This window comes from Eretmochelys imbricata, chromosome 1, assembly GCF_965152235.1.
Source record: "Eretmochelys imbricata isolate rEreImb1 chromosome 1, rEreImb1.hap1, whole genome shotgun sequence".
Lineage (NCBI taxonomy): Eukaryota > Metazoa > Chordata > Testudines > Cheloniidae > Eretmochelys > Eretmochelys imbricata.
The window spans coordinates 114,415,115-114,429,017 of record NC_135572.1 but is presented as its reverse complement, the minus strand read 5'-3'; the positions used below and the strand labels follow the sequence as shown (position 1 = coordinate 114,429,017).

Sequence of the window (13,903 nt, the reverse complement as noted above, 5' to 3'; positions counted from 1 at the left end):
TATGGGTCAGTTTCAATCGAAAGGATTAGAAAATTCTACAGAAATGGTTGGTAAAGTAAGTTGTAGAGCATGTCTTCAGTTGTAATCACACACACAGTTTATTTCATTTTGAAACATTCTGCATTTTGAGAGTGATTCCCTATATTTCAGATGAGAAATAGTTGTAGAACTCAAAATATCTCTTTAATCAACAGAAACTTTTTAAGTGTCTATATACACGAGAACACTGTCACGAAGGTATGGTTTAGCTGCCACAAATTTCCTGTGTGGTCTTGGGCAAATTATTATCCCCATTTTACAGATGGAGATGCAGACACAGAGAGATTAAATATTGACATTGCCTACTTTCCAGGTTGTGTATCAAGTTAAGTTCACTGTTCAAAAAGGTGCTTTGAGATCCTTGGAAAGCGCTATAGAAGTGCAAAGTATTATACAGAAATGTAGTAATATTTTGCATAAATACTATTCATTACAAACTGGAGAGTTGGTTTGAAATAAATAGGATTAAATTCAGTAATGACAAATGCAAAGTGCTGCACATAGGAAGGAATAATTAATTGTACAACTACAAAATGGGAAATGACTTCCTACAAAGGAGTACTGCAGAAAAGTATCTGGGGTTTATAGTCGATCATAAACTAAATATGAGTCAACAATGTAATACTGCTGCAAAAAAGCAAACAGCATTCTGGGATGTATTAGCAAGAATGTTGTAAGCAAGACATGAGAAATAATTATTTCACTCTACTGATAAGGCCTCAGTAGAAGTACTGGGTACAGTTTTGGAAACTTCAGGAAACCACACTTCAGGAAAGATGTGGACAAATTAGGGAAAGTCCAGAGGAGAGCAACAAAATCAATTAAAGATCTAGAAACTATGACCTATGAGGAAAGGTTGAAACAATTGGGTTGTTGTTTGGAGAAGAGAAGACTGAGAGGCGACATGTTAAGTCTTCAAGTACATAAAAGGTTGCTGGAGAGGGGGAGATAAATTTTTCAGTCAGCAAACCTCTGAGTGCGACCCACCCCTTATAAATTAAAAACCTTTTTTTATATTTAACACTATTATAAATGCTGGAGGCGAAGTGGAATTTGGGGATGGAGGCTGACAGCTCGTGACCTCCACGTAATAACCTCACGACCCCCTGAGGGATCACGACCCCCAGTTTGAGAACCCCTGGTCTAAAGGGACAGTGAAAGATAACTATAAAGTTTTAGATCCCAGAAAAAGCATTCAGTTTTTCTGATCAATCAAAAATAGGTGAATACCCCCACCTACAGGTCAAAACCCAGAAGTATTGTCATTACCATAGAAGCCCACAGTGCGGCAAACCCTTTCTCACGCTGTGTCAAATTCTGTGCCCAGCACATGCAACATTTATATGTGAATTCTGTTCAGTCAGTTTTCAGTCTAAGACTTCTGTGGTAGGGGTCCGGAAATGAAAAAGGGTTGAAGACCATTGGTTTAGACATTAGGAAAATCTTCCGAAGTAAGAGTAGTTAAGCACTGAAGCAAATTACCTAGGGAGGTTGTGGAATCTCTATCATTGAAGGTTTTTAAGAACAGATTAGACAAACACCTGTTAGGGATGGTCTAAAGCTACTTAGTCCTGTCTCAGTGCAAGGGGCTAGACCAGATGACCTATTAAGGTCCTTTCCAGTCCTACATTTCTATGATTCTGTTACAGAGTTCAATAATACTACTTTGCCATCTATGACACCTTCTATTTGAAAATCTTAAAGCATTTCACAAACAATTGTTGAGCATTTCAAAGAAGTGCAGGAGATTTAGCCATGAATCTTTCATGAAATTTAATGGAATATATGTAGCTAAATCCTTTAAACTTGCTTTGAAAATCTCAATCAATAAATTTATTCTTACACCACATTCTGGTGAGTATTATGCCCATCTTATGGATGGGAGAATTGAGGCAAAAAGAAATTAAGTGACTCCAAAGGGGCAGGGTCATAAATGGAACCCAAATCTGCTTACTCCCGCTCCCTTAATCACAAGATCATCCTTCCTCCTCAGATATCTTAAAATAAATAAATAAATAAAAAACACACCACCATTGACCAGGTTATTGTGATTGCCAAACAGTAAGCGTAGCAATAAAGTTTCTTTAAGTTAGTTTAAGAATTTTCCATGATATCAATGCAGTTTATCAACTAATAATGAATCCAAAATCTTTTCTTCAGTTTATTTTTTTCTTCAGTGTATTTTCTTTAAAATTTAAGACTTTAAAATGAGCAATATTTTGGTTTTTTTTAATGTTTTAAATCTACAAGTAATAAAAGTGTTTCTAATTTTAAAGAAGGCATTACGAGCAGACTGTCCTTCGATAATGCTCAGTCCTGAGTATCTGTTTCCAAAGAAATGCCATTAACTCAACCAATCCAGAGATAATTTATATCATTTTCTTTGCAGCATTTTGTTTGTGCAAAGTGTGAAAAGCCATTTCTTGGTCATCGTCACTATGAGAGGAAGGGCTTGGCATATTGTGAAACCCATTACAATCAGGTAAGGTTGAATTTTGTATCTTAGCCATTAATAAATTCATGATTCATCAACTCACTTATATCTGTAGGAGAGAAAACTATTAACACTAAGGGACTAGTTTTGCCTTCTGACAACCATCTGTGTCTTGAAAAGTAGTGTCCGTAGTATTGTAATTCCTTAAACGTTTTAACATATTTCTGCAAATGGTTCAAGTATTTAAAAACAAAACTATTAAAGACTTAACAAAACATTCAGTATATACTCGGCATTCAAATCCATAATTACTAATGACTGTAGGACTGTTGCCTGTGAACTTTGTAATATCTGCAAGGTCAGTGCACCTGTTCAGTGCTGCTAATGACACCCAACTTTTCCAAGAATCTAAGGAAAATTTGTCACTTAGTGTCTAGGGTTTAACACTAGGCCTTAGTTAATAGAGTGGCTTTCCTTACAGCTGGTACCGCACGATGATATGACTCTACATGAAGATATGCTGTGTAACCCAGCTTGACTCACTTTTTCTCCATCTAAGACTGCAAATACCAAATGCATTTGTCAGAGAACACCACCTAGTGACTATTTTCATTTTCATACATGGATTATAGTCAATGTTCCTTTCCCCTACAGACCCCTTTTTTATAGTCACTTAGATACCACAGCAAGGAGCGTAGTTTAAACATACAAAAGATTTTTTGTGAGTGTATTCTGTTAACTGTTAAAATAAACTTGTTGCAACTATTTTAAACATGAGCGAACTGCAAAGTGTCACATGCACACACCTTTTGGCACTTAAAAAATGGGTAATAAGCTCCATAGTTCTATGGCATGTATTAATTACAGATTCCTGATTATTCAGTTTTGAAGGTTTGATGTTTGAAATGTTGATAGTATAGCTGTAAATAAGAAATGCCATAACACTACAGATGTTACATAAAATTTGGGCCAAAAGTAGAGTGGGAGGGTGGATGGGTGTGTACATAAAAATTGAAACTAAGCAACAGAAACAGCAAGGCATTGTTCTAGTCATGCAGGAGAACCTGAAAGTTCAAATTGACTAGAAACAAGTGATATATAAAAGTGAAACTGTCTAGCTTAATTTTCCAAGATGAAAGAAATGCAAAAAGGAAACAAAACATAATTAGTAGAGAAGAAAACATAAATTAAACATTATTTTTCATGTTTAATAATGAAGGGTCTTATTTGTAATGGGAATGGATAGGTGACTTTAGGGAAAAAAAGAATTAAGTAATTTGACAATAGGCATTCCTTTAATCTTACGGAGTTTGTCAGAAAAGTTGCTATGTCCATATGCGGAGTTGCAATTATTTTGTTTCTAAAATTCTACCCAGGGTAAGTTTTTAAAGTTAAAAATTCATATTTTCCCCCTATCTACAGCTGTTTGGTGATGTTTGTTTCCACTGTAATCGTGTGATTGAAGGAGATGGTAAGCATTTCTTAAATTGCATTTTTTTTTGTCACGTCACTTCAGTAGGAATAACTTACTAAAAGAGGTACCAAGGAAAGGGAAGACTAGTGTTGAATCCCTTTAGAAATGCTGATTCCCATAATGCCTTTTTATAAATTCTTCAGAGTTTCTGTGAGTGAAATAAGAGAGTAAAACGGCAAGGCCCCAATCCTTTAGTGAGTTTTACACAGGCAGCTTCCTTTACATGTGTGGAGCCCCACTGACTTTAATAGACCTTGATGCAGGTACAGTAATCTACGTGCATGCACCTCATTACAGAATTAGGGCCTAAGGGCCTGATTTTTAAAGGTATTTAGGTGCCTAAAGAGGCAGATAGGTGCCTAGTGGAATTTTCAAAAACTCATAGGCACCTAATTTCCATGATTTTAATGGAAATTAGGCACCTAGGAGCTTTGAAATCCCACTAGGTTGCTATCTGCATCTTTAGGTACCTACACATTTTATTTAAAAAAAAAAAATCTGGCCTTAAGTCTGTAGAAGTGATGCTGTCACAAACGCTGCCAAAGGATTAGCATTCAGCAAAACAATGTGTCTATAAAGACAATCCAGAAGCCCATTAACCTGGAGTGTGGCTGTTGACAACCAACTGGGACAGGATGGTAGAGAAAGCAGATAGTTTTGTATTGCCTCATATTAAATTAATACCTACCTTACAACAACACCTAGCTGAACCAATACCATGTACCAGTAATAGCACCAGCTAAACCAAAACTAGTAATCAAATGGGATAAGGCCCAGACACTTTAAAAGGACATCATGGATTATAATCATGACACTAAAGGATGAGCTCCAGATTCAGATGGTGTGATTTCCATATAGTTTCAAGTCTCCACTCTACCTATAAAACTACAATTTAGGAGTCTTCTTGAAGGAAATATTCTGCTCACCTTCATTAAAATCCTCCAAAAACAAATAAAAATCTGGTGAAACAGGTAACTTCAGCCTTGTATGATAACTAGGTACATGTTTCATATGTACACTATGTAATCTTGCTGCCTCATACTGTATGTTCTGGTTGCTAAACTGAGCAAATTGTAGTGTGTCATTTCATTGCCCTAGGGGTAATTTTTAATCATTGTTTTAAATTTATTCTATTATTCTACCAAAGAGGGAGGGATGAACATGTCAGGCAGCCAGTTAACTATAGCAGGATCTATATGGTTGTCTGCCTCAGAGGGATCATCTATGGAGCAGTACATCAATTATCTATCTGATTAGGTTACCTCTGACAAACAGCAGAGTACCTTTCTCCAAAATGACACTTATTGGACAACTAGCATCCAGAAGTGCTTGCCCAACGGTGACAGCTACTATAATTGAACATGACTACAGCTGTCTGACAATAGTCAGTTTCATTCATAGTAGGCAATTGGGTTGCCAACCCTCCCGGTATCAGGCGCTATGTCCCAGAGGCTACTGCAGCCAAACTGGGAGATTTTGGCTCTAAAAGTCCGGCGGCGCAGCTCTGCCTGCTTGCCCTGGCCCTGTGTCGCTCCTGACAGTGGCCATCATGTTCCTGGGGGGCGGGGTGGGGAAGGGGGGCTCTGCGTGCTGCCCCCTGCAAGCACTGGTTCCGCAGCTCCCATTGGCGGGGAACTGTGGCCAATGGGAGCTGCGAGGGTGGCGTTTGCTGGCGCAGGCAGCACATGGAGCCCTCTGCCCCCCTCCCCCACCCCCTGGGGCTGCAGGAGATGTGCTGGCTGCTTCCAGGAGCGGCGCGGGGCCAGGGCAGGCACGGGAGTCTGCCTTAGCCCTGCTGTGCCGCCGGCCAGAACTTGCACCCCTCACCCCCTCCTACACCCCAATCTCCTGGCCCAGCCCTGAGCCTTCTCCAGCACCCAGACTCCCTTCCAGAGCCTGCACCCCACATCCCCTTCTGCACCCCAACCCCTTGCCCCAGGCTCAGCCTGGAGCCCCCTCCCACACTCCAAACCCCTCTGCCCCAGCCCAGAGCCCGCACACCAACCCTTTGCTCCAGGCCAGTGAAAGTGAGTGAAGGTGGTGGATAGCGAGCGCAGGAAGTAGGGAGGAATGGAGTGAGCGGGAAGGGGCGGGGCAAGGGTATTTGAGTTTTTGTGATTAGACAGTTGGCAACCCTAGTAGACAACCTTGGGTGCATTTTTATAGTGGAGCAGCACCTGTTGATCTGAACTAAGAAGAGGAAATAGACCATTTTTTGGCAAGGGAAGAGGTAGAAGGTGTTGGGATCTTTATTTGAATATTCAAATGGACCAACACCAGAATTCAGCCAAAGATTTCTTTATTAATCCAAAGACTAAATTGGCTTTTATATGGTTACTCTTAAGTATCAGTTAGCTAAACTTTGTTTAGTAAACCTAACATGTACCCATATAACAGCTATCAGGCCTACAACAGGATTAGGCCCAGAATGCTCAAACCCATACTGGCTGGCTTCAGCTAAACAAGCAGGCACTAGCATGTGGCCCCACCTAGTCCCTTCCCTCTTTTATATCTTACAATAAACAGGCCTACATATCTGACGTCACTGAGTTTTAGGTATCCACTTTTGTCAAAACTGGTTAGAACAGGGGTGGGCAAACTATGGCCTGGGGGACGCATCCTCCCCTTCAGATGTTTGAATCTGGCCCTTGAGCTCCTGCCGGGTAGCGGGCTCTGCATGCTGCCTCCGCCTCAAGCGCTGCCACCGCAGCCAATGGGAGCTGCAGGGGCAGTGCCTGCAGACGGGGCGTGCGTAGAGCTCCTTGACCACACCTCCATGTAGGAGCCAGAGGGGGGACATGCCGCTGCTTCTGGGAGCTGCTTGAGGTAAATGCCACCCAGAGCCTGCATCCCTGACCCGCTCCAGCGCCCCAACCCCCTGCCCCAGCCCTGATCCCCCTACTGTCCCCCAAACCCCTCGCTCCCACCCTCCTACACCCCAGAGCCTGCACACCCAGCCAGAGCCCTGCCCTCTCTCCCCCCCGCCACCCTCTGCCCCAGCCCAGAGCCCCATTCTGCACCCTGAACTCCTCATTTCTGGCCCCACCCAAGAGCCCGCACGCCCAGCCAGAGCCCTCACCCCCTCACACACCCCAACTCCCACTTTCGTGAGCATTCATGTTCCACGATACAATTTCCATACCCAGATGTGGCCCTCGGGCCAAAAAGTTTCCCAACCCCTGGGTTGGAACAATGCTTGACCAGTTTGCTGGCAAATGCCCAGGAACTTCAAGGACTTCCCTCACAATACTTCACTCATCTCTATCACATCTGCAAAAGTCCCAGAAACTTCTTCTCCCATGAATCATTCCTTGCTAACAAAGGCTCTAAGTTTCATTTCTCTAAGTTTCATTTTGTTCTTTTTCCTAATAAAGCATGCTTTAGGAGGTTTCATTTCTTAATTCTCAGCAAGCCTATGTAAAGGAAGCAGAATTGAAAGAGATACTAAGGAAGAGGAAGTAGAGATTAACATAAACAAAGGGGGAAAGAAAGGCAATTTTGATTCGAGATCAAAATGGAGCTCTTCCAGAGCAGAGCTATCACAAAACAAAGAGCATAGCTAAAAGTTAAGCATCAGCATAAACACTGAAGTAATTTAGAGGCATCTATGCCTCCTACACAGTATATGTGTATGTCTCTCTCCTTGCCCTCACTTCATTTTCATTATTATGATCCATAATTTTATCCCTAGATGAGAAACAAGATTAAAAATAATCACCTTTTGCTGTATGTCTTATGAATGTGTGAATTTCAGAAGTTTTTAACAAATGCCTTTGTTTACTGAACTGCTAATATTGTCTTTTTCCCCCTCCCCCTAGTTGTCTCTGCTCTGAATAAGGCATGGTGTGTGAACTGTTTCGCTTGTTCCACTTGCAACACTAAGTTAACACTCAAGTAAGTTTTTCAGATAGTTTAAGAAGATGGAAAACAGTTATGATCTCTTCAGAACAGATCAATAGTCACCTTTCAAGCACAGCTGTTATAGTTTAACTGTAATGGTATAGAACAAGGGTCTCAAACTCATGGCCCGCAGGTCATCTGCGACCTGCAAACCTCCCCAATGTAGCCTGTGGGGCTCCAGCAGTTTTGGGGCCGGGTCTCTCCCTTGGCCCCACCTGCCGCCCCCGGGCGCTGCTCCCCCTTACCCCCTCCCCAGGCGATTTACAATGGCCCGGGGCCCCGGCAGCGCAGCAGAGCTGAGCGGTGTCTGCCAGCCCCTCCCTGCGGCCCCGGGGTGGGGCGGGGCTGTGCCTCTGTGCGCTGCCCCCACCCCAAGCGCCCCTGCGGCCAGTGAGAAGCTGCGGGGGGTGGTGCCTGGGGGCAGCAGAGCGTGGAGGCCCCCCAGCCCGCCCCGCCTTGGAGCCCCAGGTAAGTGCTGCACCTCCCGATCCCCGCCCAGAGCTGCACCCCCACCCCCTGCGTCAGCCCAGAGCCTGCACCTAGCACCCAAACTCTATCCCACAGCCTGTACCCCAGACCCTCTCTCCCACCCAAACTCCCTCTCAGAGCCCAATCTCTCACCCCTTCTACACCCAAACTCCCTCCCAGAGCCTTCACCCCAATCCCCTACCCCAGACCTCCTCCCCCACCCAAACTCCCTCCCAGAGCCTTAGGCAGGTGGGGGGCAGAGTGTTTTGGGGGTGCGGGTTCTGGGCGGCATGAGTGACATTATTGGCCTGCTGGGAGGATCTGAAGACTGGCCCTAAGGTAAATTGAGCTTGAGACCCCTGGTATAGAACATTTATAGACAACTTCTTGTAAATGATATATGTGTTTGTTCCTGTTGCTCCATTTACTACTTTAAAATCTATTTTTTCTTTGTGTTCAATTCTTCTTTCAGCTATGACTTACTCTTAAACCTTTTCCTGTTCTTTCCACTGTTTTCCTCTGTGTCTTATCTAAAGGGATAAGTTTGTTGAAATTGATCTAAAACCTGTCTGCAAACACTGTTATGAGAAAATGCCAGAAGAATTTAAACGTCGACTTGCCAAACGGGAGCGAGAAGCAAAGGATAAAGACAAGCTGAAAAAGAAAAAGCCAATCTGTTTGTAAACTTTTCTTTTCCTCCTATCACAATCTCTGCTCTTTTCTTCTTTGGTCAGTGTTTAGGACCTGTATTTTTCTTTTAGTTTTCTGCATGTGTTTGTGATAATCAAAGACAGAATAACTATTAATTTACACATATCTATGATTTGAAATTTTGAACACTACATTTTAATATGTTAAGTTTAGGCCATTGTGCTCAGAAATTGAGCTTGAAAGGTTTCTTAAATCGCAAAATTCACAAATTTTGGACTTCTTGAAGAAAAATTCTCAACTTGCTGAACAGACTGTTTTAGACCACCGTGTAGCTATGATTTCATTCCAGCTTCCCAAATTGCACGAATTTTGTGCATATAGTTAATTACATATGCCAGTAGGCATTTGTGTGCATGCAGGCTGAATAGTTAGCTGTCCACCTGCCTATCTGCATGCTCAAACGCAGGATTATGTTTAGAAAATTTGTGGATGCAGATTTAGAAGCTAGTTCTGGAAACCTGATAGTTTTGAAATTCCACTTTTAGTAAATGCCTTGTGCTTCCATTTTAACAGTCTACAAAATGGTTTTTAAGCTAATATAAAATGTCAGTCCCTGAAAACAATATTGCATGCTGAGTACATTTTTTTGTTTTGAGACTTTTTCGCTAACATTAACATTTTACTGCATTTTTAAATTACTGTATCATAACAGCACTCACTTAGACATATAACCATAATTCAGTAGCAGAGATGGGACTATGTGAATCCACATATTCTTCTTTGAGTGCTTGCTAATGTCCATTCTATTGTAGGTGTGCGCACGCCCTTGTGTGCAGCCGTTGAAGACTTTTGCCTTAGCGGTACCCGTAGGGCTGGCTGTGCCGCCCTCTGGAGTGCCGCACTCATGGTGCAGTATATCAGGCGCTGCCGGCCCTGCGCCTTCTCAGCTCCTTCTTACTGCCCGTGGTGGTTAATCGGAGCACTTCTGTCCCTTGCTTCGCAAGTGGTCAGCAGTTTTCTTCATCTGTTTGGCCTTGTGCTTCTCTGTAAATAGTTTTACGCGTTGTTAGTTAGTCGTTAAGTCCCCTTTAAGTGTTTAGTTAGATAGTGTCCCAGCGGAAACTTGGCCCCTGGAGACCATGCCCCAATCTCCAGGTTTCAAGCCCTGCTCATCCTGTAACAGGCCTGTGCCTGTCAGTGACCCTCACGAGCTGTTTACAGTGCCTTGGGGAAACCCATATAAAGAAGCACTGTCGTATCTGCCAGAACTTTCATCCACGGACTCAGAAGGAGCATGATATCTGCCTCAGGGCCCTTCTGATGCAGGCTGCCCTGCGTCCAGCTTCAGAGCCAGTGCAGCCTGAACTGGCATCCAGTGCTTCAACTTCGGTGCGTAGCACACTTCTGGCACCAGGGTCCTTTCAGCACCAATCCCCGTCACCAATGCCAAAGAAAAAACCTAAGACCACAGCACCGGCCAAGACCAACCAAGGGGTTCCGGGTAAGGAACCCTGTTCGTGCCTTCTGTCCACTCCGGACCCGTTGAAGGGTTCGGCCGCGGGGGGGTTCCTCCCCCAGAAAGGACCCGCCACTGACTCCAGGGAGCGGTAAAGGGCCTAAGCAAATGGCACAACTGGCCCCCTCCAAAGGCCTGGCACTGGGAGAGTCCACAGTGCCTCCTCTGTGTGTGGAAAGGACCCAGCTAGGGCTTCCCGTGAGGGCAAGATCGCCAGAAAGGCCTCACACAAATCAGGTGAGTGCTGCTGATCTCCAGAGCCAAGACAGAGTCAGAAGCTGCCACATTCTTGGTCTCCACGTCAGCCTAGGTCTCCAGCTAGCCACTACAAGTTGCAGGCACCGTGCTCTCTATCTCCGTTGTCGCGTCGAGATTCACCCAGGTGTCATCGATCACCCCGGTACCAGTCCTCATCCCGCCATCAGTCACCATCGCCAAGACCTTGAGGGCACTCCCCAACATGATGTCGCTTCCCCTACCCCCGGCACCAGTCTCCAGCAGCAACCATGAGACGTCAGACTCAAGCCTCCACAGCCCCACCCTGGTCGCTGGAGGGAGATGAATTTTCAGGCTCAGACGCGCAATTCAGTCCCTCACCCAGACAGCGTGAGTGGGCTCCGGAAGGCGCATCAGCAACATCAGTGCCGACCTGGCGCGAAAGCCAGTGGCCGACCCAATGGCTGAATTGGAACACATGGGGCATTCCTATCATGCCGGTGCCCCACTCCCACCAGACCTCAGTTGCAGCATCAGAAAGACCACAGGCGGCACTCCTGGCACTTGCGGCACAGGGTGTCCTGGCACTTGCGGTGCAGGACGTTCCAGCTACCACCTCGTGTGAGAAGCCAGTACCCACCCCAAGGCGTCCCTCCCCACGTGGACGGAGACACCACCGAGGCCCCCCCAGCCACCCAGTCATCTTTCTCCTCCCCGGATGAAGCGGTAGCGGCACTGTCTAGAGGTAGCCCACTGGACAATTTCCACAAGCATCGGGCTTTGCTCCGCAGGGTGGCTGCTAACTTGGGCCTTAAAGTGGAGGAGATTGAGGAGCAGATGAATATGCTTTTTAACGTGCTCTCTGTGGCCGCCCCAACCCGGGTCACGCTCCCAGTTCACGAAGGGGTGAATATTGCCAAGGCCATCTGGCAGACCCCGTCCTCCATCCCGCCCACCTCGAAAAGGATGGAAAAGACGTACTTCATTCCTGCAAAGGGGTTCGAGTACTTATATACTCATCTGCCACCAGGTTCGTTGGTCGTGTTGGCAGCCAATGAGCAGGACAAACACGGGCCCACCAGTTCAACCCCTAAGAATAAAGAGGCAAAAAGACTAGTCTTATTTGGCCAAAAGATTTTTTCTATGGCTAGGCTCCAGTTTCGGGTGGCAAATCACTAGGCCCTCTTGGGCTGCTACAGTTTTAACTTTTGGGGCTCTCTCCTCAAGTTCAAGGACTCCATGTCCCTGGAAGCAGCCCAGAAATTCTCCATCCTGGTCGAGGAAGGGACCGTGGCTGCTCAGTCCTCTTGCCAGATGGCCTGGGATGCCACCGATTCAGCTGCCCTAGTGGTCGCCTCAGTGGTGGTCATGCGGCGCAGCTCCTGGCTCCAGACCTCCGGCCTGTCCCAAGAGATGCAGGCCTCAATCCAGGACCTTCCGTCTGACGGTGTCGGCCCGGTTTCTGATCAGACGGATGTGCGTCTGCATGACCTGTCCTACAGGACACAAAGGTGACCATCTGCTCCCTGGGAATGCCCATGTTTCAGTTGTCTAGGCAGCTGTTCCGGTCTCCCCCACCTCCTAGGCAGTGGCAACCTCGGCAGGGGCCTACAAGGAAAAGAGACACTGTGTTCAACCGCTGCCGCCCTTCGTCGTCCCAATCTCCTGCACAGCCTGGCCTGGCAAAACACCAGGGGGGCCAGAAGAGCTCATTTTGAGGGTGCGCTCGGGAGCGACACACCAGCCAACTGCCTGGATCCTTCCTGCCCCTTCCTTGACCACCTTTTCTCTGACCACTTGGCCTGGTCATGGGTTACCTTGGACCATTGGGTCCTGGACATAGTGGCTCGGGGCTACACACTGCAATTTTTGGCCACCCCTCGTTCCGCCCCCTCCCCCGCACTTCCCTATCCCTCTTCAGGGACCCTTCTCACAAGCAGCTCCTCGTTCAGGAGGTCGAGAACCTCCTACGCTTGGGGGCTGTGGAGGAAGTTCCTCGGGATATGCAAGGAACAGGATTCTACTCCCGCTGCATCCTAATCCTGAAGGCAAATGGGAGGCTCAGATCCATTTTGGACCTGCGGGGCCTCAACAAGTCTCTGTTGAAGTTCCACGTGGTATCCCTGGCTTCCATCATCCCTTCTCTGGATCCAGGGGTCTGGTACACCGCTCTCGACTTAAAAGACACTTATTTTCATATTTCTATTTTCCTGGGGCACAGACATTTCCTGCACTTTATAGTGGCAGGGCGCCACTTCCAGTTTACAGCGCTGCCCTTTGACCTGTCCTCAGCCCCCAGGGTGTTCACGTAATGCATGGCGTCGGTGGCGGCTTAACTGAGGTGTCGAGGGGTCCAGATCTTCCCATATCTTGATAATGGCTCATCAAGGGCAGGCCTTCGGAGGAGGTCCAGAGGAGGCTCGATCTGGTGCGCTCCACCTGCAGCGATTTGGGTCTCCTAATAAACAGAATAATCCATGTTAGCACCAGTTCAACACATAGAGTTCATCTGTGCAGTTCTCAACTCCAGGCGGGCCAGGGCATTCCTGCCGGAAGTGCGTTTTCAAACCATGTCAGACCTGATCGCTCACATACAGAGCCAGCCGCTCACTATAACCCACATGTGCCTGCAACTGATGGGCCACATGCAAGTACATGGTAAGCCATGCCTGGCTTCATCTGAGGCCCCCACAAATGTTACTGGCCTCAGTCTACATTCCCAGTAGGCACCCCCTGGACTGAGTGGTCACGGTGCTGAGTCGTGTCCTCTCACTGCTCAACTGGTGGCGGGATCCCAGGTTGGTGCTGCGGGGAGACCCTTTTGCAACCCCATCACCCTTGCTCACCTTGGTCTCAGACGCCTCAGACCTGGGCTGGGGGGCCATTGGCTGCAACATGACCTAGCCTTTCATATCAATTTCAGGGAACTCAGAGCGGTTCACCTGGCATGCTAGGCTTTCCTGCCAGGTCTATGGCCCTCTGTTGGGAAGCGCTCAGCCTTTGGGACTTTTGTGTGTGGCAGGACGTTCATTTGGTGGCCACCCACCTGCCCAGTACCAAGAACATCCTGGTGGATCGCCTCAGCAGGACCTTCTTGTCTCACCACGAATGGTCATTCTACTCAGAGGTGGACAGCCTAGTCTTCTGAAGGTGGGGACTCCCCAGGTGGACCTGTTCATGTCCAGACAGAATAGGAAGTGCCACA

The 13,903-nt window shown here is 46.5% G+C and overlaps 1 protein-coding gene across 10 annotated transcripts in view; it reads left to right on the top strand.

Moving 5' to 3' along the window:
* LIMS1 (LIM zinc finger domain containing 1) overlaps nt 1-13,903 on the top strand; it is a 139,075-nt gene that overhangs the window by 120,769 nt on the left and 4,403 nt on the right. For 9 of the 10 annotated variants that reach the window (XM_077814155.1, XM_077814165.1, XM_077814174.1 and 6 more), the window contains 3 exons: nt 2,429-2,521; nt 3,896-3,944; nt 7,766-7,841. In XM_077814155.1, the coding sequence (XP_077670281.1) occupies nt 2,429-2,521; nt 3,896-3,944; nt 7,766-7,841 (218 nt within the window). Of the gene's footprint in view, nt 1-2,428; nt 2,522-3,895; nt 3,945-7,765; nt 7,842-8,851; nt 9,015-13,903 lie in introns of those variants that run through there. The other variant, XM_077814228.1, reaches the window with a different exon arrangement.